A 25,846-nucleotide genomic window follows, 5' to 3' on the forward strand; every position below is an offset into this window, starting at 1 on the left:
GTATCAGGTATGAAGCATTAAATACATGGAAAAGACATATGCATGCATATTTTCAATACACTTTGCGGTCTAATTCAAAATACTAGAAACCTAAATAAGGAAACACTTTTAAACAGCCAAATAATTGGAGAAAAACAACATGAGTAAAGATATATTCAGGTTAAGATATATTTGACCCTTAAGGGAAACACTCCCTAAAATCACTGTATTATTTAACGAACGTAAACTTTATCTGAAAAGTTTAACAAGGGTCAAACGTTTCCAACACAGTCTGACACATAAACGTTGCTTAGTGTTGTAAAATAACTTTCCCACAATTTCATCGTAACCTCAACAACGTTGGTGTTTATTGTGAAGCCTGAATATAGCATAACTTTGCCAAAAGATATGACTACGGTCAGTTTTCAAGATTTAAAATTTTAAATTAATCTCGTGACCACATGATTTGTATTGTCATCGCTCAGTGGTTGACTTTTGTTTCAGTGTGTCCTCTTAACCATATATTTTTCACATGTTTCTGTCAAACAAACGAGCATGCTTTCATGAACTTTACGATGAAGTCAAAGGTTTTGAATGACCTCTCCAGATCCTCTCATCTCAAAACTCCTCTAAACTTTACAAGAAGTTCAGACTTCTTCATTCCTTTTCTAAAGCAACGATTAAATATCCCATTACACACAGTTAAGGATTTGCATGGCCGAATTCCAAGAAGCTTTTCTGAATGCACTGGTGACGCTATTGCCTCTGAGATTTATTTATTTAATTCATGCATGAAAAGTTTGGCTGGAGGAGTGCACCAGATCTTAGTTGTCACAGGTATAATCAACAGGGACATGATCTTAAACACCACAATAGTGACTTAAGGCACCTAAACTAACTCTTGTCCTTTGCAGGAATGTACACGGCAGCTGCCACCATTATAATTTCATAAGCTGCTTGAAGCATGTAATTATACAATAGTATTTGAGAGCAGGTATTTGAGTTGTCGTGTTAGTATTTGCATAGAAGCTGATCCTTGTCTCATGTTCGCTGGGGAATCACACAAAGTTTAGTTTGGTTAGGGTCTCGTGTTACTTCACCTCTTCAGTGCACTTAAGCATTATGGTTACACTTTTTATACCATCTTTATGCTTTAATAGAATTACTGTCAATACCGCTGGCACACAGCGATAAGCAAAGAAAGCTCATTTCATGATATATATATTTTTTCTAAAGTGCTCCGTTTCTGTTTTCACATTGACGGAAGTAAGATTTGATGTCAGATTTGGACACTTTCCCATCGGACTAAATGCAGTGCTTCTCACATTAACACCACATTCCATGTCTGACAGCTTTACACTGCAATGTCAATAATGATACGCCAAAACGACTGATCCGCCCATGACCGAACGCAAAGCAAAGACTGGAGGAAGTTATTGACAGACTCGGGTCCGCCTCAGGCTAATCTATTTTCCTTTACCACGCCAGCATGGTTTGACGGAAAACGCACAGCAGATGTGAAGGTTTCGGTAGATATCAAAATGTTTACCAGTTGAAATAAACATGGCCTACTTTAGGCACTGGAGAGGCGGATTCCTTTCTTCCAACGAGCAGATAGGACACGCCATTCCGCCAATGGCTAAAATATACAGTTGTCAAAAAATATTAACTGATGAAACGGTGGTGAGGGGGAGTAGCAGTCACAGCAGAACGACTGGTCAGTTATCTGAAGCATTAATCTTCTCTGGGGCTTGTTTTAGAGCAGACATAATACAGAGGCACGCTGTGGCTGCTGCCTGGCGGCTGTGACGAGCTGCTGAGAGGAACAGTTTTATCTCTCCAGCGGAAATGCTGCAGCATGTCAGCCAAGATGGGGCTGAGATTGTGTTCAGCTTCTCTGAAGGTGTCTCTAGTGAGGGGAGTCTCCGCATAAGTAGCTGATATGAGTGTTTTTATTCCCCCAAACAGTTTCCTTACTCGCGCTGTCGGTGAGATACTCTTTTGACTCGTAAAGACAAACTGCACCCTTAAGGAACCACAAATACAGAAGAGTGTGTTTGGTTTCCTGATGACTGCAGATAGTCCTGTCAGTGCCCGGGGCTACACATTAACATCGCACTCGAAGTGTTCCTGTAATGAGTTGCTAGCGGGGAGTATCAACATGACTTGAGGTGTTTTGAAACGTGTGATTAATAATGTTTTTTCCGTCTTTCTGTTAGATCTCTCTGTGCTGCTGTAAATACCTACTACCTGGCCTGTTCCGGTTGCCCCATCAACTGCTCCTATGTGCTCTTCAGCAACAAGATCGCGCTTCTCATGGACCTGCTGCTGCATCAGCTCACAGTAAGTCTGTGCACCTCAACACATGAACAAGACCTAATTTGCCATCACAAACAAAATACTTTAAATTATGCAATGAGTCATTTTTTTCAGTTTGTGTCTGTTTGTGTTTGTGGCATTATTTGAATTTGTAAATGTAGAAGTATTGTAAATGTAGAGATGCTTAATGTGTTTGCATGCAAAGAAGTCAAAGTGTGTGTCTCGTAACACATTTCCTTTTCATTACGTTTTTCGTTGTATATTGCTCTGACCACAAAAAATGCCTGGTCTTTTTTACTGAGGTTTGTTCCTGTCGCATTGTTAATGAAAGACAGAGCAAGATACGTACTCGTGACTAACAAACCATTGCTCAAGCCCTCCACGATGTGTCCCGACTGAGGGAATGTGAGAGCGCAGTCGGGCAGGCCGGCTGCACTGTGGCGACATGTCAGCCTATATCCTTCAGCACTCTGTAAGGAGGACTGTAAACATCAGCCCACTCCAAACATCTGAAGGTGGCGGCTCGCTGGGGCCGCCTGCACTCACAACACAGACGGGACAAGGCACAGGCACAGGGCTGTGGTACATGCATGAACTCTTCTGGGGCTTCCTTCTCCAGGGCCGAGTTCCAATCCAAAGCAGTCATATTTCCTTAGGGCGCACAGGGAGAGGTTAGCCCCGTATGTTTCAGTTTATATAAAACATATCCAAGCAGCTGCTCTGCTGACTGATATATCCAACAGCACTGCAGGAGACAAACTAACTGTTCCCCATGTGTGCAATGCAGATTAAGAATTGGACTCAACAAACCCATGCTCCTGCACACCCCTCTTTGATGAGCTGTGATTTTAAATTACGACCATTAACTTCTACATGTGCTTGTCTGTGTTCTGGTATGCGTGTGCTATGAGCATTGGGGTAAAGCAGTGGGGGTAGTGCAGCCTCATGACCATGTCCACTTTTAATTAGATTTGTGGAGAATGTCGGTGGATTTACCTATGCTGTCAGCGTTCACCCCAACCATTAGACCAAATGAGAGGGTTTTACTTACACTGCTGCAGCACTATATTTTAAACACAGGCATATGCTTGTGTATTTCATGATGTTTGTCTTGAAATGTGAATAAGGAAAATGCACATCTAATTGTCTAATTCTTTAGTAGCATATTTATTTCAGCCTTCATCTTGTCAAGAAGCAGCTTGTTACTTGTTTACACACTCTTTTTTTCCTGTGTTTGGGTCCTTTACTTTATACCATAATTGTAGTCATTGTATATCACAACGATTCCACTAATTTGTGGCTGAAAACTTTTAAATAATGAGTTCAAATTGTAATAGAAGAATGTAGGAAAAAGCCCTTTTTTAGCTCTGTGTTAATTAAATGACGTATAACGTGTATGCTGAAAGTTGCAATGGCTCTGTTTTGGTTTATGGCTCCGTTTTGGTTTATCTCTCTGCACTTGTAGATATTTTGTCTAAAGGCATTTTAGCTATTGTCAGATTTCTTCAGCAGTTTGTCAGGGACCTAGTCAGTGAACCTAGTGATGCAAATAACACAGGTTTATTAATTGCTCAAAAGGTCTGTGTTGTTCTTAGTTCTGATTTTTATTTTTTGGTCCAGCTCCATGTCCCAGATGAGGACAAATCCATTTTCGGACGCAGTGTGAACAAACAGGTCTTTGAGGGTTTGACGACAGGCCTGCTTCAGACCATTGCTACCATCCTTGGCTCCCTGTGGCCGCATCTCTCCGAGTCTGGACAAGGCGAAACCACATGGATTTCCTCCCCCGACGCCAAAGTCAAGTCTCCCACAGAGTCCTTCAACACTCGCTCACAAGACCTCATCAGGTACCATTTCCTTCCAGTGCTCCTCTCAAACTGCTTCTACTCCTTCTATATGCCACCTCTCTTTTTCATCTCACAACCTTTTAACCTCCTTTAGCACATCCCTCCTCCACTCCTCTTCACCGGGTTGAGATTTGGTGAACCTCTGACTTCCTAGACAGCGCGCCCTATGTAAAGAATAGGCTGACAAAATGTCAGATCCCTTGGACATGGTCCAACCGGTGTCTTGTTAGAATGGGAGTTGTGTGAGAATGACGGTGTATGCTGGCATCCTTCCAGATTGTACTTTTTTTCCACACATTTAGTGCCACATTTCAAGTTCAGTTCTGGAGGTGGGGTGGGGGGGTACAAAGTAGCATAAACAAAGAGCACTTCCAAAGCTTTGAAAGGTCCCCTTGAACCTGGTGTTTGAGCTCGCCATGTGAGTCTGAGCTGTAGGAGTCGGTGCTGTGTTGCAGAAATGTGGGCTGTGAGGAAAGGCAGGCCCGGTCTGATGGAGCTCTTGTGGAAGAGTGCAGTCTTTTCCACCATCCCTCCCACAAGCCATGATTCATCCGGACGGAGCAGCTGCACAGGCCCACCACTCTCATCCACTGACCCAGTCGTAACCCTGGAGACAGGGGAGGGCCTGAGAAAAATGGTATCGTCAGGCTGGTAATCCCAAGTACGGGTTCAAGATTTACCTCAACTGCCTTGTATGATGTATATAAGCCAGTGAAGAAGGACAAAAGATCAAAACATTTTCAGCTTTTGCAACACCCTCCCATTTTACCATCCCATATATCACACAGAAAGGAGTTCACCATTTCCTCTCCTCTCATTACCAGTTTCCCAGTTCGGCTTTCAGTGCTTTTAGTCCCCCATCCTTGTCATGAATGTTTTCTATCCATGCTCAAAATGATGATGCAAAATGGGGTAAGTTCGACCACCAGGCCGGTTGTCAACTAGCGTGCAGGCATTTAACAGAGCAGTCAGTGTGAAGACAGATCCTTTCAACCACAGTAAAGCTGTAGAAGAGGATCAAGTCAAAACAATGGGACTCGGTTCAAGTGTCAGATGACCTGCAGTTGCGGGTTGAAAACGCTCATAGTCACCTGTTTTCAGAGGATGAGGACTCTGAGTGACAGTTCTAACAAAAAAAGCTATGTGAAAGAAGCAAAGAGTCGAGACAGTCATAAGATGAGGAGCAGTGACCACATCAGTGACTTGAAATCCCTTTTTCATAGGCTGCTTGTGCCTGAGCTGAGCCCGGAGGTGCAGGCACACCTGAGCTGCGAGAAGACGGTCCCAGGTCAGCAGACTGTCAAGGGCCTAGAGCTGGTCTGGCACAGGGGCCAAAAAAGCCCTCTAATGACACTATTAGCAGTGATTTGTGACTGAAAGAGTACAGGCAACATGATCATGAGACCTGTCATTGGCAAAGACAAATTGGAGATATCACAGTAATAGCAGGGGGTGGAGGGCTGAGGTGAGGTATCCGCTTTCAGCTGCTGTGCTGTGGAAGTAGGCACAGTAAAGGCCTTTGTTTGCCTCTGTGAGATGAGATTTTTACAAATGAAGTCACCTGTGGTAAATATGTTAAACTTTCCTGGGGAAAAAATTTAATTAACCACTGCATGTTTCTGTCACATGTGTTTCTTACAGCTACGTAGTAAACATGGGTCTGATTGACAAGCTGTACGGGTGCTTCCTGTCGATCCAGGGTCCTGTCGACGAGCACCCCAAGATGTCTGCTTTCCTCCAGCAGGCGTCGGCTCTGCTGCACAGCATGTGTAAGCTGCGTTTTGTCGTAACAGCACGGTGAGCACATCTCTTAAATTATACACCTTTTCAAATATCTGTGATCTCTTGATCGTCCCTTCGACAACACACACATACATATACATGCCTCTCTCTTTCTGCATCCAATGACAGAGCTTCGGTCACTATCAGTTCTCAAATGTCACAAGGATCCATAAAGACGGGCTCGCGGTTGCTCAAACAAAGACTCTGGTTCCTCTGCAATCAGCCGGCAGGTCGTTTCCTCCAGCCAGGCTAAGCTGTCGTTACTGCACATAGAGATAGGTATCTACTTGACCCAGCGCTCTGTCACTCACCATAAACCTTAGCCTGCAGCAGGGGGGAAGCCCACCCATGTGTGCTACGGTGACCTCCACTAAGAGAGGTTCAGTGGCGCCGCTGACAGAGGCTAAGCACACAGACACGCCGAGGGACATCAACACCCCAATTCCTCACCTAAAAAGAAAATAAATATTGACCATGGTAGCAGGCCCTGATATGCTTTTATGTCGCGCATTACAATAAAAGCTCCACGGTAATAGCCTTGTATACATTTAATTCTTTCGCTGAATCTAGGTAGCGATTGAGCTGTAAAAACCTCGCTTCTTAACGCCTCATCACTCCAACACCTCGTCATTCGATTTTTCAGTTTCACCCCCTGCTCTGCTGAACCTTACCAGCTGCAAGGTGCTTCAGTAGCAATGACCAGCTGCTTCTCACCAGCGTGATGGAAGACGGCTACGGCAGGACTCTGTTTGTCACTGAATATCTGTGAGAAAACAATCTGTCCCATCACGCAGATTTAATGACACCATGGTCAACGCCGCAGCCAATGAGATGCATTCTGCCAAGATTCTCTGTGTGTCATGTATAAGAATTCTCAATGTGCCTGCAGAATATTTTGACCATACCAGTTGCTCTGTCAGGGGATTATAATGGCATTAGGAGGCTGTGTTCTTGTCGAGCAGCATATTTCACGCAGAGCCTGTTGGCTAACATCAAGTATCGGCATGCACTGTAGCCTCCATCCAGAGGTCACGCACCCTCCATTCTAAAGGGCTGCAAATCATAGCTCATGCTGCTGTGGTAGTCTTAAATGATCCGTTCATACTCGCTCACCGTTTTCACCAGTCTTCTGCATTGTGACCTCAAAGACCTGATATTATTATTGATTTATTTACATTTTCTTTGGCGCTTAATTTTTTCTTTTTGTAGGTCGGAAAATGCATTAATGCTGAACATGTTTTCACATCAAGAAGTCTTTGGTCTATTTTTTTAATTTTTACAGATTTGATGTGTCATCTAAATGTCCACATTTTTCATGAAATCATAAAAATGTTTAAGTCTCCTGCCCTGATGCAAGACCGGTTGGTTTGATTTGACTTATCAAATTTCGCCTTTTCTTGGTACTGTCAAGCTGGTACCTCCTCTTTTCGAACCAGCATTATCCACGGCTTTGTTGTTAAATGGGAGCCACAAAGAAAGGATGATGTTACCAATCCCTTTAACCAGCAGGGTCGCATCTTGTTGGAGCCAAACAAACACCTTGAATCCTCTCAGGCGGGCTTTGATTCAATGTGCCGAGGCTCTCAGCACCTTGTCAGGCAGCTCAACACAATCTGCCAGCTTTGAGTCGGTGCCATGAACTTCACGTCATGGCTTTACTATGTTTACTGTAGCGGTGGAGTGGGAGCGGAAGAGACTATCTTGAAGGTTCCACTCTTCATCTGCAACCACAGTTGCTGGCGGTGGGTTTCACCAGTTCAGTCAGATAGTGGAACATATTGGAGAACCCTTGCATGCAAAGAAGACGAAGGTTATTCCATAAGTAAAAGAGAAGCACATGAAGAGCATAAGATGAACTTAAGAGCAGCTGTGGTCCAACATGTAACAGATTTTGAACTTGGTGCTCTTCCACCTACGGCAGTAAGTTAAGTCAGGGAGTACCGCAGCGCTAACAGGGTATATCTCTTATCTAGAGGGAAAGTTATCGCTTAGCGCTTGTCTGGTGAATAAATCTATGAGCTGCTGAGCTTCAGACTGTGACGTCCCTATGAAAGAATTGTCAGATTTTCATTTAATTTTTTTTACTGTTTGACATCAGCAGGGGGGCACAAAGATAATATTTGTTAATGTTAATTTCCTCTTATTTTTGCTCACCATTCATTCCCCACCTCTCTTGCTTCCCAGTGCTCCAAGTATATTTGACAACAAACGTCAGGACCCGACCGGACTGACGGCCTTGTTGCAGTCGACAGACCTGGTGGGAGTGGTGCACACGCTGTATTGTATCCTTCTGCACAGCTTCTCACCAGAGTCTGCTTCCCAGAGTCAGGAGCCCTACGGCCCAGGGGTCATCCAGGTGGCTTTGCAAGGCATCCGCTTCCTCAACAGTTTTGCCCTGCTTGACCTATCTGCCTTCCAGGTATTCATCATAAACCCCAAAATACCATTTATTTACACTGCAGAGTTTGCGCATTGGTGACAGAAGATTATAACTTTTTTTGTATTCTTTATCTAATCTATGTTTCAGCATGGTTTCTGAATTGTCATTCTCAGTACTTAGGAGGAAACCCTAATACTATTTGCTATTTTAGGGACAATTCTAATATAACAAATTGGAAGACTATCATAAAAAGCATTCTCCCTGGCTTCAGTAAATCCGTATACATAATCAGATTAATGCATGTTCCTTTTGTTAGGAGCCCTTAGAAGAGGAGTTACTCTCCTCAGGACAAAGCTGACCTGTGGACATAAACACAGGTGCCCTCTGACCTCAGGTCAGCTGTTGGGGTTGAATAGATCCTGATGGGTCAGCCGTTAGGACGAAGCGTGGGTGATTAGCTCAGTACGCCGGGGCTGTACATTACCCAACCCCGAGGAGGAGAGGGCAGCAGCTTCACAGTGCTAAGTCACCGCGTGGACCGTAAGGCACGAGAGCAAGCGTTAATTATTTTAATGTCTTGCAGTAATTACTTTGAAGCAGGTTCCTGTCGCTGACCTGCCACACTCGGGCAACTCAAAACAGCTGGAAATGAAAGGGTTTCCCTGCTGGAGTTTTATTAACATTTTAAATAATGTTTCTTTTTTTGGCCGTGAGTTGTAATCACCTTGTGTTTCACATTACCTCACAGCACAGACCTAATACTTATTGTAGCGGGTGGATGATCGGAATTCAGGCCGTAAATTCACTATTCTGCCACGTCAGGGAATTTTAAAGGGTCCTTTGCAGTATAGACAAGCTGCATCGAAATGTTTGCATTTATTCTTAAATAACATTTAGCTTTTTGCTTAGTTTGACAGCTGCTTACATAGTTCCTCCTAACTACACTGTCTGTATGTGTAGATCTGATGCTTGAACATAATGCACAGCCTCTCAGGTGCTGTGTTTATGGATGTTACAATGCTAACACACCCAAACTTCCAGTGCAGTTGTGATGATCTTATGGTGCTCTGTCACCCTGACGTGTTTAATAAATACTGTCTGGGAGCCGCCTTCAGCATCTCATCTCTGAGCGGAATTTGGGTGTTTTATGGTTGGACCATGCTTGAATTGCCAACACTGTTACACCATGCAAGTTCCCACCAGCAAAACGTATAACTTTTTTATTATTATTGAAATCATAATGTATGATTAATGGTTATTTTACTGTGGAACACACTAAAATGCTTTTGTTTGTGACTTGCCAGTCTGTTCTGGGAGCTGAGGGCCTGTCTCTGGCTTTCCGGCACATTGTCAGCTCCTTGCTCTGGTACTGCTCCCAGCATTCCTCTGAAGAGCTGCTGCATGAAGTCATCACCTGTGTGGGATACTTCACCGTCAACCATCCTGACAACCAGGTAAAGCAACTTCAACCTCGTGCTGACTGCACAAAAATATTACCCAATTTATTTAGCAATTCTTAGCATTTATATAAATAAGTGTGTGTGTGTGTGTGTGTGTGTATATATATATATATATATTTATTTTTTAAATATTCACAGTCGTGATTTATAATTATTTTTTATCAGTTTTATTTGTTATTAATTGGTATAAATATTTGAATTCAACAGTATTTAAATTGCCATAAGTTCAATCATATTACCAAAATAGCTAAGTTTAATTTGTCCTAATTTATGAAGCCAACAGAAAGTGTTTAAAAGGTGCTCAGAAATTATATAGGCAAAAAAATGAATGAATAAATAATCACAACGTTGCCATCACCAAAAGAAATTGTCTACAATATTTTCTATAACTCTAGTTGATGTTAGTGAATGGCTTGCTTTATCAGACCGACAGTCCAATACATTTTCAATTTATTATCATTTAACTCAGAAAAGCATCTGAGGCCTCAGACAAAAAAACAAAAAAAATATTGATCAGTAATTTAATAAGAGCTGATCACTGTTGTGTGACGTTGTGTCAAACTACTAATCGTCTAATTGTTACTCCTCGAGTTGCATTCTATGTTTTCCATTATAAAAAAGCTGTCTGGATCGGGGCAGTATCACCTTTCTTTTGTTATGCTCATGTATTATTTGTCAGAAAAGGGGTGTAGTTCTGTAATCGTAACAGAAAGCACCTGTTTAAAGATTCATGCCGCGGCACCTTCCTGCGTTTGGTCCGTGTGTCGTCTTTTGTCCCACAGAGTGACACATTGTTCCCTCCTGCTAAAGCAGGGGCTGCGTGCTCTCCCCAGTGTTACAACTACTTAGGGGGCTCTATTGAAGTGAGCAGGATGTGATGGAGCAGACCTGGCTGCTGTGTAATTGGCTGTCATGCATGGCCCGTCTACCGGGCCTCTGATTAGCCATGCTACAGTTGGCTGGGCTTTGATTGTGTTAAACCTGACCCACACACACAGCAGCCACAGCTTCATTCTCAAACCTCTGATATGTCATGTAAGTGTGCAGTGTCGCACCCAGACCCTATCACAACAATTTATGGGCTGATTACTTATTCTAATTTACTTGATTTTTTTTACTTTTAATTAAAGTTTCCTCATCCCCTCTATGGTACTTAAGCTTCCCTCTCTGCTCCTATCCAATTTAATTATTTTGATGTACAGAATTAGCATTTGTTGGTCATTGTAGATCCAATTTGCATATTAAATTGAATAATTAAATGAGGACCGATGATTAAATAAAGTGGATGAGAGATTTGTCTTTGTACAACCACAGTGGCAGTAAAAACTGAAGCCACAATTGACTTAAAAACATTTGCCTTTTGCTAATTTGATGCAAAATCTGTCTGTCCTCCACAACCTGGGTTCTGCCAAAACGAATATTTAGAGAAAAGCTTAACTTGCTTTTGGGTTTGAAAATCTAATTTGGAAGTTAACGAAAATCACATTTGAGTATAGATTGTCAGGAAACAAGATCCCACACAAACTTGATCTTTGCCAGTGGTCCGGTTCCTGGAACGCGTCCATTCAGCTCTGCTCCAAGATGGATGGCGTTAAAGGGAATATTTAGAGCAGCTTGAGCTTTTCTCAAGCTAATGTAAGCATTGGCAGAACACAAAAGCAGCCCGAGCCGAGGCTTGTGCGGCTGATTCACTGTCGGCACTTCAGCTTTTGTTTTTTTTATATATATATATATACATACACACATATATATTTATAATATATGAGAAGCCTGAAAAAAGGCCTCTCATAAAAAGTAGATCTTTGAAGCTGCACCATACGCTGTGATGTATTCCCTTTGCTCTGAACACATTAATAATTCACCTAATGACACAAAAAGCTATTGGGAGAGTGACATATGTAGACTTGTGTTCGTCAACTGTCTCTGGTCGTGAAAGCCACTGAGCCATGTAGCCATATGTTTCATTGTCTGCTGGGTGCGCCAGTAGTGACGTCTTCACAGACACACACACACACACTAACACACACACACACACACACACACACACACACACACAAATACACTGAACAAATAAAACCTACTGTATAACTTGACATTTAACTGTGCTGCCTTTTTCCGTCAAGAGCTATGTCCCAGTAATCTCCTTGTCTTTTAGATCCAGTGATTCATTTGTGATTCATCCGCAGCGATGAGCTGCTGAATCTTTGAACTGACGGAACTGTAATTTCAAACTGTTGACACGTTAACCCGCCTGATTTCCACTTGCCTTTCAAAGAGACACAAGCAATTTCAAGAGTGAGGAAATCTTAAGAAAACTACAGCTCTTCCTTCTGTCCATGGAAAACGGCCACACACACAGCAGCCGAGTGAGCTATATGTATATACACTTAGAAACGGGTGTAATTTCAGGTAGTGTATTGACCCTTTTCCCTGCACTGGCTCCTGATATTATGTCTGTGATTAAGTTTCATAAATTGTTTTCTTTATGGCATCTCATGAGCTTTGTATTGCCTCTGGACGGAACATCCCACTCACACATCTCCAGAGCCCAGCCTTATCTGTGGGGGTCATTCCTCTTCTTCCTCTTCTCTACGAGGGCGTTTCCTCTGCCCTGCAGGCCCATGCCGAGCTTTGGGCCTGTAATTCCTGTTAACCTGATGTTGAAACGCTCCCTTCAGCAGTCCATTACTGCCAAGACAACCGAGCTGCTCACTGCCTGCAGGGTAAGTGCAGCTCGTGCAGACCGTAGGGAGCCAGCGCTGGGGAATGCACACTCTGTATCACCCAGCAGAGTAAACAGAGGCAGAGAGATGCAGACAGACGCACTCGGCGCTGACTGGCAGGAGAGGGCCTGATTGTTAGCTCGGTAGATGATTTACTCTCCGCTTCAAGGGTGAACGCAGGTCCAACGCACTCAAATTGAAGCCGAGGAAACTTTTAGGCGTTCAGAGCTTTTCAGTGAGCAGTTTCCATTTGTCTGCGCTGTTGTCAGGTTAGTTTCGGTGTTATCTGCGGTACGATCTGGGATGGAATGACAGTGTCAGCTCACAGAGATAAATAAAGAGTTATTAAGTTTTATTGTGTAAACAGCCGGTTTTATTAGGTTGTAAGACAACCGACCGTTACCTTTTTAAAAGTCAAGTTGGAGTGTCGATGTCAATGTCTGCTTCGCGAGCATCCAGTTGTCCAGAGGCAATTTGCACATGTCTCAATGAGCCATTGTAAATGTTGTAAAGAAGCACTAAACCGTTTGTTTGGCTTACTTTGCTTTGTGGTGTCTGCTGAGCTGTTTCTCTTATCAGTGAAGCAGCTCTACTGTGATGGATCTGGTTTATATTGTGGATGGATGGAGTGTCTGATGTATGACCCTGCTCTGATGCTGCTTATTCTAGAGGTGTTGGATCTGTCTAGACACTAGAGTGCATGAAAACGCCTCTACACATTCAAGATAGTCACTTTCCTAGGGTGACATTTAAAAATAAATTAATATCTTACTTCATTAATCAAATCTTAACATTTCTTTGCCTCCTGCCGCAGTGCCTCATCCTCATGTCTATTTATTCTCTTTGAGAATCTTTATTGCACGGCTGGATGACAACTTTTTCTTCCTCCGTTTCCCAAATCTGTTTTAACTTTAGTTTAGAACACAGTGTTTTCCCAGGAATTTGTTTGCGTTTCAAGACATTAACTTTACACACTCTTTGTCGTAATTGTCGACAGTGAGGATGTTATGCAATGGAGGCATCATAAAACCTCTGCACCGTTTTAAAAACACCAGGGCTCTGAACTTAAGGGAGAACAGAACAGCTAAGACACTTGAGTTTTTACAGGGTCTGTCTTATACAAGGGCCAGATGTATGCGTTCAGATGCTTGTTGTTAATTTTATGATGTCAGGCTTTGAGCTGCAGATACTTCAGCTGGAAGGGGAGACGTAACACTGCGTTTCGGGCTCTGGTGTTGATCTTCACCTGGTTGAGGCGTGGAGAGTTGGCCGGGGCGACTCGTTTTCTTTTGTTACCTCCAGACTCTTGCTGCCACCGGGCTTTGTTTTATGTCCTCCTGCGTCAGCCACTTGAGAGTGGACAATTTGTTTAGGCAGCTGAAGATGGAACTGCGCGTAGTTGAGGATTATGAGATCGCTGGGTGATTTGTGGGTTGGATCTCCTCAGAGCCGCAGCTCAAACATCCGACACTCGCTATAGTGTTAAATTATGATACCTCAACCATAAATGTCCCGGGTTAAAACTCATGAATGATTCTCTAGCTTTTGCAGAATCATGATTTCGGCTCTATAATCAATTCAGCTGCATTAATTTATGACCCCCTCCCTCCCCCGTTGCCCGTTCATCTTTGGGCAGTGTTGCAACAGACATGATAAATATGATATTATAGGATTTAGTGGAAGGTAGCATGAAAATACTAAAAGACCATGCACTGAAAATAAGCAGCTCTACCTTGAAAACAACCAGAGCTCTCCCTTTTCCCCCTTCCTCCTGTGGATGACTTTGTCCAGTGAGTCCCACATTCCTCTGTGAAAAACACTCATTGAGTCAGTGTGGGGATTTTTGTTCGTCTACTGTTCCACTCACACACTCACTGCATGTCTTTAAGACTATTACTATATTTCAATCAGCAGAGCAGAAATCATCCCCACACACATTATCTCTGCTTCCCGAATCATCACGTTCATTTCTGCTTGACAAATGCGGCGCTCTCCACATTTGTAAGTATTTGTTATGTGTTACAGTCGAGTTTGTTTGATCTGTTCATATGGATTCTTTAAACAAGCGATGATGGGAGATGACGCTGCTTCGTGTCCCTTTGAACGCCGCTGTAGAGGGCAGCTCTGAGAAGCTTCACCTTGAACTGATAAAAGCAAAGAGTTATCGCTTTGTTTATCCTGCCGCTAAAACTTGGGAGTGCACTATCAAAGGGGAAGCGTATTAGAGAGCTTGTTTTTAAAATCTTGTAAATCTGGTTAATTTATGTCACTGTGACTTGGGGACCTCACCTTGCCCTTCTGGTTTGCATTGGCATTAAGCCCTCGGCTCGTAGAGTGTACCTGTAAAGCAGCGTTGTGGAGGTTTTTTTGTTTGACTTCTTAGCCACTGGTTCTCAGAGGCTATTTGGTCCTTCGCCCTCATTCCTCTGAGGCTCGGGGGAGTTGACCGAAGCATTGGGATGGGACCCCGTCCTTTGCACGGGTCCCCTCTCTAATAAAACAAGGCTGGTAGTGATTTGGTTTTAATGCAGGTGGCCCGGATGTTACGCCGTGTGTGATTGACGGACTGTGATGGAGAGCAGGGGTGAAAAATACCATTAATGGTATTGCTCATTTCTTAGAGTGGGGGTGGCCTCACTGTTCACACGCCAGCCGGACCCCTGTTGTACTTTGAACACCCTCTGAACAGGACCATCCCTCCCGCACTGATTCTGTGATTCCGCTGGGTTGCTCAAAAGAGCTTAACGCAAAACTTGGAAGTGAAGTTGTCAACCGCTGATAATGACATCAGTTCACACTTCTAATTTTGTTCCTCTTGTGTTGCGGCCGCCCTGCCATTGCTGTTGGTACAAAGGAAGAACAAAACATCCCATCAATGTGTTTTATAGCCTGTAATTGTGTGGTGGGAGGCTGTGCCCCCCAGGTCTCCTCCTAATGGCTTTTTGTGTGTTGTTTTAGTGGCAGATTTACATGTGGGAGGGGCAGAGGCCTGTGATTTACAACCAGCAGTGCCACTGACTGGCCGCCTGACTGGCTCAGTGACTGACTCGCCCTGCTCCCTGTGTGTTCCAGGTGATAGTGCAGTCTGGCTGCCAGCCCAGCGTGCTGCAGAAACTGTGTCAGCTGCCCTTCCAGTACTTCAGCCACCCGCGCCTCATCAAAGTGCTCTTCCCCTCCCTCATCTCGGCCTGCTACAACAACCCTCAGAACAAGGTCATCCTGCAGCAGGACATGAGCTGCGTGCTGCTGGCTACGTTCATTCAGGTAAACACGGGACCATGGACCCACATATACTGTGTATTATAACACTTGTACATACTATAAATAAACAATTCTAGGATTTAATTATCAGGACCAAATTAACTTTTATAAGAGGTGTGAGTGCCCTTTATCACCACATTGTATATGAATGTAATAAGATCAGATACATATATAATGTAAACAAAAGATTTTGTGTACATATATAAAAATTCCGCACACATATAAGCAGTCTACATACGCCTGATTTATTTCATTAAGATCTCTTCTTTATGTCTTGAGAAATTCACTTTAATGTTGAAAAATGCCCCTTTTTCCAAATGCAAAAGAAAGAAAAAAAAAAAACGAGAATAGCTCTCATTAGAGCGCAAACCTCCGCTTGAACTCCAGCTTCACCAAACTTCACTCACTCAGGGATCGGTCCCTAACTGTGCTTGATTTTTGTCATCAAGATGCATGAATGCTCCAAAAGTTAATGGGTTCTTCTTGAGATAATTACGATGAAAACATAACCTCTACGGTGGAAGAAGAAATTTTTTTTTAAATCCTCCTCTGGCTTCAAGAATTTTATGCTTCTAAATAAAACTCAAACTCAATAAATTTCTGTCAAAACTCATCTTTGACAGGTGATGAACGATCGTTCACCCTGTTCAGTTTTTTTTTTTTACAAACATAAACAGCTTCCTTCACAGTGGATTTACCTGCCACTGCTTCAGCTCCCAGTAAACAGCCTGTCTCCTTCATCTTCCTCTAACAACCCGCCCCTCACCGCTCTGCAGCCACCACTGTTTAGACACCGATTAACTTCCATTCAAAGGGAGACGAGCTATTGTCATTTCTTTCAAACAAAGCAATAATGCATGGCATCTTGCCCCGCTGCCCTCATTGTTGAGTTAACCTCAGGAGCATTCCTGGGACTGAGACAATTTCCTCCGGGATGGTTCGATTTCATTTGTTATTCTAAAGAAATTAAGTTTAATCAGAAAAGATTTTGATTTAACTGTCTTGACATCTGTTTTGTTTAGAGATTTTTTTTTTTTTTAATTAGCTGGAAGCAAAATTTAAATAAGGCGTTTCAAATATCGGCAGTTTACTGTAAGAGTTGACATTAATGCTTCTTTTTAATCCCCCTAGGATTGTGCTGCAAATGAGAATGTGTCAGACAACAAGACAAAGCCAGCAGGTATGTAATTCGCATTTATGTAATTCCATAACTATAAAATTGTAGGGATTGTATACATTTAAAATTTTTGTTTTTTTACGATATTTTAAAGGTTTGTAAAATGTGTTGAATCATAATAAATTGAAATATAGTTTCTCCAATCAACCCCATTCATATTTATAATTTTTTGAAGAAAAAAAAGATTTTCTTTCTTTTAAAAGATAGAAAATTTGTGTTGAATAAGCAGGATGACGTCAATTTTGTTTTCTGTGTGTGCAAAGTGTCCCAGCTGCTGGATTACTGTGAGCTGTCCAACCGCTTTCCACAAGATCAGTGGGACTCGGCGCTGCAGTTCTTCCTCAAGAAGCAGGAGGAGTGATGACCACTGTGTTCGCACAGTTTAAATACTACAAGAGAGACTGAGATCAGAACGGGGTTGAATTTTCTTTTTCTGACTTAGATGTTCTTATATGTTCTTCAGTCGATGACAAATACTAAGATGTGAAGTTGTTTCCCATGTCGGTTCATCGGTTTCTGTTCTGTTCTTTGAAGTCAGATTGATATGTAAAAGAAATTTGCACAAGATGTCTTATTTGTATTATGCGATTAAACACACACAAACCGTTTTCCATGTAACCTTTAAACAAACGTGTTTCTTAATGCTTCCGCGCCGGCGATATTATGTTTTGGTAAGGAGACGTAACAAGTTTTCATTGAGAAGATTTTCTTTTTAAGGATTTGTGTTGAATAAGCAGGATGACGTCAATTTAGTTTTCTGTCCGTGCAAAGTGTCCCAGCTGCTGGATTACTGTGAGTTGTCCAGCCGCTTTCCACAAGATCAGTGGGACTGGACGCTGCAGCTCCTCCTCAAGAAGCAGGAGGAGTGATGACCACTGTCCTCAGTGTGGACACGCACAGTGTAAACACTACGAAAAAGACTGAGATGTGGACGTGTTTGAATTTGAGTTTTCTGACTCAGTCTACACATGGGGGGTAAATTATATGTTCTTCAGACTGACAAATACTAAGATTGTGAAGTCTTCTTTCATGTCGGTTGTTTTTATTTCATTGAAGTCGGATTGATTTGTAAGAGGAATTTGCACAAAATGTCTTGTTTGTATTTTGCGATTAAAACACACAAGTTTTCCATGTAACTTTTAAACGAACGTGTTTTTTATGCCTCGGCGACAGACAGTGGTCGGAGGCATTTTGTTTTCAGGTTGTCCGTCCCATGCCCATGAACGGGATATCTCAACAATGCCTTGAGGGAATGTCTTCAAGTTTAATACAAACATTCACTGAATCTCAAAGATTAACTGATAAAATTGTGATGGTCAAGGTCACAGTGACAGTTCATATGTGGCCCAGGACGCCTTCGTGGTCCCACTGTTAAAACAGTGTTGCCCCCCTCGAATGTGGCCTGGCGTGATTGGACCTGTTATCTGATCAAAGTGCGTTCACTCCTGAACTTAAAGCTCTCCAATTGGGAACGAATCACCGAAACCAAATGTTAATACCAGGTGTGTACAGGGTCATAGACTCAAAGATGAACTGGTTAGATTTTGGTGGCCGAAGGTTCAAAGGTCAAGGTCACGCAGATATTGGGGGGGAGGGGTGTATCACCACGCAAAGCTTACAGGCTCCAGGGCATCGCAACATGAAGGCATCATTTGAGCTGCACGAATGGCCATGGATCAGGAGGGACGACAAACTGTGGGCTGATGCTTCTTGGACACAGGCCGGGAACCAATCCCTCCCGGTCGGGTAACCTGGGCGAGGGTGTCTGACGTTGAAAGACCCGATGACCCCAGGTACCGTCACTGAAGATGTGTCCAAGTGCGTCACAAGATGTATGTTAATACCGTGTGAATTTATTGTAGTCTTCTCATTTTTTTATGTGAATGGGCCGAATGTTTTCTTTTGTCAGTTTTAAGTTGAATGACCAGTTATACATTTTTATGTTCTGTTCAGATTCACCTAAAATTAATATAATATTTTGAGTTATTTACATTTCTGTATAAAATACTGTACTGAAGTTTATGTATTCTGGTTCCTCATTTTTATTCCGTGCAAATTAAACAACTTTAAAGTTTTACCATGACCCGAACCTCTGCTTCTGCTCTTTTTTGACTTGTATTTCCATCAGTTTGATCCTCATTAACTTTACGTGTTTAAGACTTGACTATGGGTTGGAACATTACTGCAAATGATAGAAAACAAATGCCTCTACTGAATCTCAAACTCCTGTAAATAGTATGTTTAAACCAAACTGATGTTCCCGCAATTTCTCGCAACACCTTGAAGGAAATATCATTTTCAGATGCAGACAAATATTTTAAAGTGTTTCGGCATATGCGTTTTAACGGCGCCATCTCCCCTTGTGCACGGGCCTGTGCTCATTATTGGAGGCTTATTAGTCTAAATTGAGAATATAGTGGTAAAGTTTAAAATGTGATATTGCCCAACATTAGATCATCATCATAGCGGCCTTTACTTCGGCACATAATGAAAATCAACCTGCACATTAAGGCGCAGGATAAAAGCCTGTGTGTTGATTTGGGGCTTTACCCTCATTTATACCAATCACTGTCTATTTACTGTCATTATTCTTTAATTAACATTTCTGTAAATATCAGGTTGCCTCTGCTGTGTCTCCTGTCCACCCTTTTAAAAGATTCAGTGCGGGAGCGTGTCTTAAAGACTTAACAGGATTTGGATTCTCAGCGAGCCTCCGGTTTCCTTCCACTGATAAAAACCGATCCCTCCCCAACAAATTGTTGAGGTGTAGAGTGTCAGTCCAGGCTTGACCTTTGACCCGTGTGCTCCCTTGTCCGGCGGCTATTTTGCCATTGGAGGATTTTTTTTTCTTCTCTCTACTGGAATGAAAATAAACTCGGGACGCGCCAGGATGCGTCCGTGGGCTGGAGGCAGAGTCTCCTCCGTGTTGTTGTGGGTCCAGTCGGTGTGGATCCTCCTGCAGGTGATGCCAGATGCTGATAAGCGGCCGCCCCTGTCTAGACTTGCAAACCGTGGGCCTCAGGTTAGATGGCATTAGGCCATTTGTTTAGCTTAATCAATTTGATCCTTTTTATCACTGTATCTGGAGGAAAACATAGTAATGTTTGTTATGATTGAGCCCATGTAAAACCCTGGCTGCTGCATCCAGATGCCTTAATAACAAAGATTTCAATGATGATCTCAATTAAACAGGCCTGAGGCTGCTGCTTCTGATTCTCTGACCTCTGACACACAGGCCAAATGTGACTAATATCTTGTCATCCATCTGTCACTGATCCACTTGGCTGAGAGGAATTGTTAAGTTTTTTTAAATCACATTTAAAAATCACTATAAATATGTTTGGTATCCACAATCTAACCGCTTCCCTTTATTTAGACCTTAGAGTGTTTTTATAATAACTAAACCTCTGCAAAGTTTGAATTTGAATCTCTGAAACCCGGTCAAACATTATAAGAAACATTTCCATTTACCTCAACACTGATTTATTTTTTTTGTCCGGTGCCATAATTTAAAAAAAAATCCCTCACGGAACAAATAGATTTTTTTTCATGCAAATAATCAGTTAGAACTATGCTTTTATTGATAAGATCCACTATGTCTGTCCTCGTAATAAATAATATTAATAATAACTTAATTTTCTTCCTGCAGAAAAACGTAATGTACAAGAGTCGATATTGAAACTTACAAATCATGCATCATCTACATGTGTTAAACGCTCAGACGTCCAGTTACAGGATGGTTCCAACATATTCCCCATCACGCTGTGTCCAGCTCAGGCACATGCATCAGGCGAGAGAGGCCAACGCTGTGTCCATCAGCAGCTGCCCAAGTGTCCTTGAGCAAAGCCGGGGTTAAAGGGAATAGTCAGACCTGGATACATCCTCGATTATAATCCAACCATCCTGGTCCCTTATTGGGGTTTTCCTCTTGATTGAATGTCACTGCGCGCCTCCTCCTCCTCCTCCTCCTCCTCCTCCTCCCCCCTGCAGCCACTCAGAGGAGGTGTGGGGTGTTGGTGAGTGAGGGGGCTCGCGGTGACCTCCAGGCCCCCTCACGTGTCCACGGGACTCGGCACCATGCTGTTCGGTGTGTCCGGTAACTGCGACGACAGGGAGGTCACGTCGCTGCCCGAGGAGTTGCCCAGAGAACCGGACTCAGAGAAGGACACCTGCCGGAGGATCAATGGACACATTTGAGTTTTCATGTTTTTATTTACAGCATCAGACTTATGTCTATGAAAAATGTATTGAATCGCTTTAATCAGAATCATTAATCCGATGATGAATTAACTCCATGGGGATCAACATGAGGTTTGGCACCATAGACAACTTCCTTGTTTACACTTTAAAAAGCACATATCGTTTAAACCGGATTTTCATTTAAAATGACCACTGAACCTACACTGTATACAATAGTTCGATTTCCATTTATATATATATTTTTTTAATTTAAGTATTGCAGGTTTACTTATTATACTTGTATCTATTTTTAAATCTCTCCGTTGTATTGGGACTAATAAAGGATGATCCTATTTTATTTTACAATTATATATAATATCCTCCTATTTACAATTATTATAATAATTATCTTACATTTATATTTTTTATATTTCTGTGTACAAAAGTGTTGCATTTTAACTTGTTTTTACTTGGGTGATGTTTTATACTGTCTCCGTTGTAGGACTAATCAAGGATTATCACCTGATGATTTTCTTCATCCTCATCATCATCATCAACAACAACAACATAGTGACTAGACCATCATCTTAATCAGGATTAATCTTCAATCTAAATAAACATTACAATATTAAATGTCAACTTTTTCTCTCAATGTGTTTGGTTAGTCTATTCCCCATTTGCCCTTTATAGACGGATTGAGTTTTGACTTCTAATAATAATAATAACCCATTTACCAGTTGTTGGAAGGCGGGCTGGTCCAGGTCGCTCTGCAGGGCGAAGTCGCTGAGGGTTTTCCAGGGAGGCTGGTAGGTCTGCACCTCCACCGGGTTCCCCTGCACCGTGTTGTCATGTCGGATGGGGCTGCCGGCCACCAGAGGGGTTCCCGTCAGGCCCTGCAGATTCTACACAACAGAAAAACATTGACTTCAACCACATCTTAAACCGGACAAGTTTATTTCTGCAACAACGATTCTCTCCTGCTTGATAAGTCTGGTTAATGCAAAAGGTGAATACATATCAGAGCTGTTCTTTTCTGAGACAACAAACCCACTATGGCAGAAAATGTACTTTTAAATTTATGTTCATTGTTATGAATTTATCCTGAATCTATAAACAAAAATGCAAACGTTTTAATAAACTGTGCCTTTAAATCTTATTTTACAAAGGTAAATGAATAAAAGCAAAACAAATAATAAACTCGCCAATGTAAATTTGTGTCTCTTTTACCAGATTCACTGGCCCAATAACAGAATTAAGATAATTTAAAAACAATTTAACATAATTGTTTTCTGTTTTATGAAAATTTCGCCTCCCGTCTGAATATTGACACAAAAACAAGTTGTCGGAGGTTTTTATTCTAGCTCTTTAAAACTTTCATGGCAGCAATTATTTCATTTTCTAATTTGTTTTATTTACAGTTATGTGTGTTTTATGTTCAAAATCTGAATTTACAATGCTTTTCATCTGGCAGTGCATATTTAATATAACTGTGTCTCCACCAACACTGGACATCATATGTTTCCTGGTTATTAACACGCTCTGTTGTTAAGGTTTCAATATTTATTATTGAATTCATCACGTGTTTTATGGTGAAATTGAGACAATAAGCGAGAGAATATTGTGCCGATGTTGCACAGGCTGATTTGACTTAATGAACTTTAGATTAATACATTACAAAGTGTGGGACCATGAGAAGGGAACTCACGGTTTTGTCGCTGTGCTCCTGCAGCTGCAGCTGCTTCATGAGGATGGTCCTCTTCTTGTCTTTGCAGCGCTTGTTCTGGAACCAGACGCGGATCACCCGGGGGCTGAGGCTGGTCATCTCCACCAGCTGCTCCTTCATCAGAGCGTCCGGCCTCGGGTTGGCGTTGTAGCACGTCCGCAGGGTGTGGAGCTGCTTCTCGTTCAGCACCGTGCGGATCCGGGTGGTCTTCTCGGACTGCTTGTGGACGTGGCCCCGGTGATGTGGAGGGTGGCGGACCGAAACCGGTTCTGGGGGGGGGGGGGGGGGGGGAGATTTCATTATTTGATACTAAAGAAATTCTGTTGTATAAAAAGGCCTCGACTGAAATGCTTAAATAGATTATTAAACCTGCCATCTCTATTATGAATTATAATCAACAATTTCTATCAAAACATAAAGTCTACGATTTTAGAATTGTTTACTTTTTTGTTGTTGCATTAAATGCCACATTTTATCAGGGTGTCGGTCAATCAGGTCAATGCGTTCATACACTGAACAGACATACTGCACTGTATGTGTAGACAAGAACAAAATAATATATATATATATATATAGAAATATAATTATGTCTGACTGCCTCAATATAAATGTATTAAGACTAGGGCTATATATCCAAACTAAATGCACGTATTATTTAGCAAGTAAGAGCAATAATAATAATAATAATAATAATAATAATAATAATAATAATAATATTTTAATAATAATAATAATACCTGAGATGTGCAGCGGTCTGCTGTGGATGCTCCCCGGGCTGAGCGGGCTCCCAGCAGAGCTCCGCTCCGTCAGCAGACCGTGGTCCGCCCGACACAGCAGCTCCTCGTCCCGCAGGCAGAACTCGTCCCCGGGCAGGAGGTGTCGACTGCACACCGAGCACCGAAAACACTCCATGTGGTAGACGCTGTCCCGGGCTCGCATCACCAGGTCGCTGCTGCAGAAGCCCATGTTACACTTTGCACATTTGATGCCAAATAACCTGGGGAACGGAGCAGATCGGTGCCATGAGTACATTGTCCCTGAATTATCCTTAGTATTGCATTAAAGGGAAGTTACGCTGAGCTGCACCAGTCAAAAGAAGCACAATAGAAGCAGATAGAATAAAATAGAAAAAAGAAACACACAAATCTGTCGCAGGCCTGCAGTTCATGATGCACTTTTGCGCACTTTGCCACATCACTAATATCCTGCTCCCTCGCCTCTTTCCTTTTCAACAAAACAAGGCCTCTAAAAAAAATAACACACAAACAGGAGAGTATTTTAGAATAAAGTCCTGCACATTTCGACCTCCATACCTTGCATAGTCTCGTTTACAGTAAGTCTTTCCGTCTCGCACGAAGCAAGTGCACGTCTCGTCCAGGTACTGGCTGCACTCCGCGCACTTGAGGCAGGCTGCGTGCCACTCCAGGTCCGGGGAGACTCTCAGGATGTACTGGTCGTGTATCTGACTTCCACAGCCCACACACATTGCGATTCCCGACTTCTCTGCGTGAGAGTGGGACCGTGCATTAATGCTTTTTAATTCCCGTGTGACTTCACCTGCGCAGGAGAGGAACTGTTGTTTGTCGCAGCGGAACAAACATGCCAAGAATATTGCGCTGAATTATTATTATGATGAGGCCACAGCAGCTGAACATATCTCCAACTGCATGTGTCGCTGTTTAAATATAACTTTACTTTAGAGTCTCATAGAGTCTAACTTAAGCTGTTGACTATGCTTTATAGTTTCTCTTTTACATATTGTTCTGCAAGCTTGGAAATTAATGGAGCCATTTAACATCTAATTCAAGATCCTACACGCCTGGTAACAGGAAAAGAAAACTCCCCTTTCAGAAAGTTGAGTAGAATGAGGAGTATCTTACTTTTTGAATGATCCCCCATATCATCCAAGAAAGAAGTGTTGAGCAGGATATCCACCATACAGGAGAAGTGGCCCAGTGCGGGACGACAGAAGAAGAGGAGAGGAGAAGAGAAGAGAAGAGAGGAAGAGGAGAGCGTCCCGTCCCTGGCTGGATGAGCAACTTGTATTCCTCCACCGAGAGAGAGGGAGGGGGAGAGCGAGAGGGGGGGGGGGGGGGGAGAGAGAGAGAGAGAGAGAGAGAGAGAGAGAGAGAGAGAGAGAGAGAGAGAGAGAGAGAGAGAGAGAGAGAGAAACAAAGATCCTCGACCAGTGACGTAGACCCGGACCCCTCTGAGTCCGGGGAGAGTCATGCAAATATCTCCTGCTGGACCCTTGCTTTTTTTCACTCTTCGGCGTCTGGGACTGGCTGAGAAGATATACTTGTGTGTGTGTGTGAGTATGTGTGTGTGTGTGTGTGTGTGTGTGTGTGTGTGTGTGTGTGTCTGTGTGTGTGTGTGTGTGTGTGCGTATATGTGAGTGTGTGTGTGTGTCCTATAACTCCTTTTACAATTATACAGACTCATCGTAACATCATATATTTAGATCACATTGCTATTATTTCTTTTGGGATTTAATCCCCTTGTTATTTTTCTATTGGTTTATAATATACAATAATTGGTATATAATTAAAATATAATAAAGTAATACGTGTTTGATTTTATACCAGAGTATCAATATAGAAAATTATGTCAATATATAAATTACCTTGTGTTTTAGAGTTTCGCAATGAAGTTGTTTTTTTCTGGTTTCTCCAACATGGCTAAAGTGGTAAAATAGTTGAATATCACTGGTTATTATCTTATTAGTTCTCTTTCTATAAATTATGATGCGATGATGTCATTTTTGTTTTTGATGTTGTTATTATCATAATGTTTTTGTCATTATTAGTCAGATTGAAATCAGTTTTTTAATTGTAAACAATGACTCGAGTTATTCCCCAGTATTTTCACAGTGGGGCGCCCTCTACTGGATGAAATATCACATAGAAATATTGGATCCAAATGGAAATACAACCATTTCTCTATCATATTGTCAGAGAAATTAATGTTTGAAAATTTAAAAAAAAATCTGTAGATGTACATTTTATATATATTCATA

At 42.3% G+C, this 25,846-nt stretch overlaps 2 protein-coding genes across 4 annotated transcripts in view; one reads left to right on the forward strand and one right to left on the reverse strand.

Annotated features, from left to right (window-relative positions):
- Positions 1–19,017, forward strand: part of scaper (S-phase cyclin A-associated protein in the ER) — a 58,395-nt gene extending 39,378 nt beyond the window's left edge. For 2 of the 3 annotated variants that reach the window (XM_053427782.1, XM_053427783.1), the window contains exons 24-31: positions 2,199–2,322; positions 3,919–4,145; positions 5,787–5,942; positions 8,112–8,346; positions 9,612–9,761; positions 15,563–15,754; positions 16,883–16,931; positions 17,192–19,017. In XM_053427782.1, the coding sequence (XP_053283757.1) occupies positions 2,199–2,322; positions 3,919–4,145; positions 5,787–5,942; positions 8,112–8,346; positions 9,612–9,761; positions 15,563–15,754; positions 16,883–16,931; positions 17,192–17,289 (1,231 nt within the window). In that variant the 3' untranslated portion in view covers positions 17,290–19,017. The other variant, XM_053427785.1, reaches the window with a different exon arrangement.
- Positions 19,018–20,980: 1,963 nt separating this feature from the next.
- On the reverse strand, positions 20,981–24,806 carry isl2a (ISL LIM homeobox 2a). Its single transcript, XM_053427470.1, has 6 exons — positions 24,711–24,806; positions 24,144–24,333; positions 23,568–23,827; positions 22,813–23,099; positions 21,842–22,009; positions 20,981–21,097 (listed from the first exon to the last, which is right to left on the reverse strand). The coding sequence occupies exons 1-6, from the start codon at positions 24,766–24,768 to the stop codon at positions 20,981–20,983; spliced, it is 1,080 nt and encodes a 359-aa protein (XP_053283445.1). The 5' UTR covers positions 24,769–24,806.
- Between the last annotated feature and the right edge of the window lie 1,040 nt (positions 24,807–25,846).

This window comes from Pleuronectes platessa, chromosome 7, assembly GCF_947347685.1.
Source record: "Pleuronectes platessa chromosome 7, fPlePla1.1, whole genome shotgun sequence".
NCBI lineage: Eukaryota > Metazoa > Chordata > Actinopteri > Pleuronectiformes > Pleuronectidae > Pleuronectes > Pleuronectes platessa.

Bases quoted from the DNA above. Each gene is read 5' to 3' on its own strand.
- isl2a (XM_053427470.1), bottom strand. From the start codon at position 24,768: ATGGTGGATATCCTGCTCAACACTTCTTTCTTGGATGATATGGGGGAT. The intron at 24,334-24,710 runs GTAAGATACTCC...ACTCTCACGCAG, and splicing joins TATGGGGGATCATTCAAAAA to AGAAGTCGGGAATCGCAATG. The intron at 23,100-23,567 runs GTATTATTATTA...CCCCCCCCCCAG, and splicing joins CAGACCGCTGCACATCTCAG to AACCGGTTTCGGTCCGCCAC.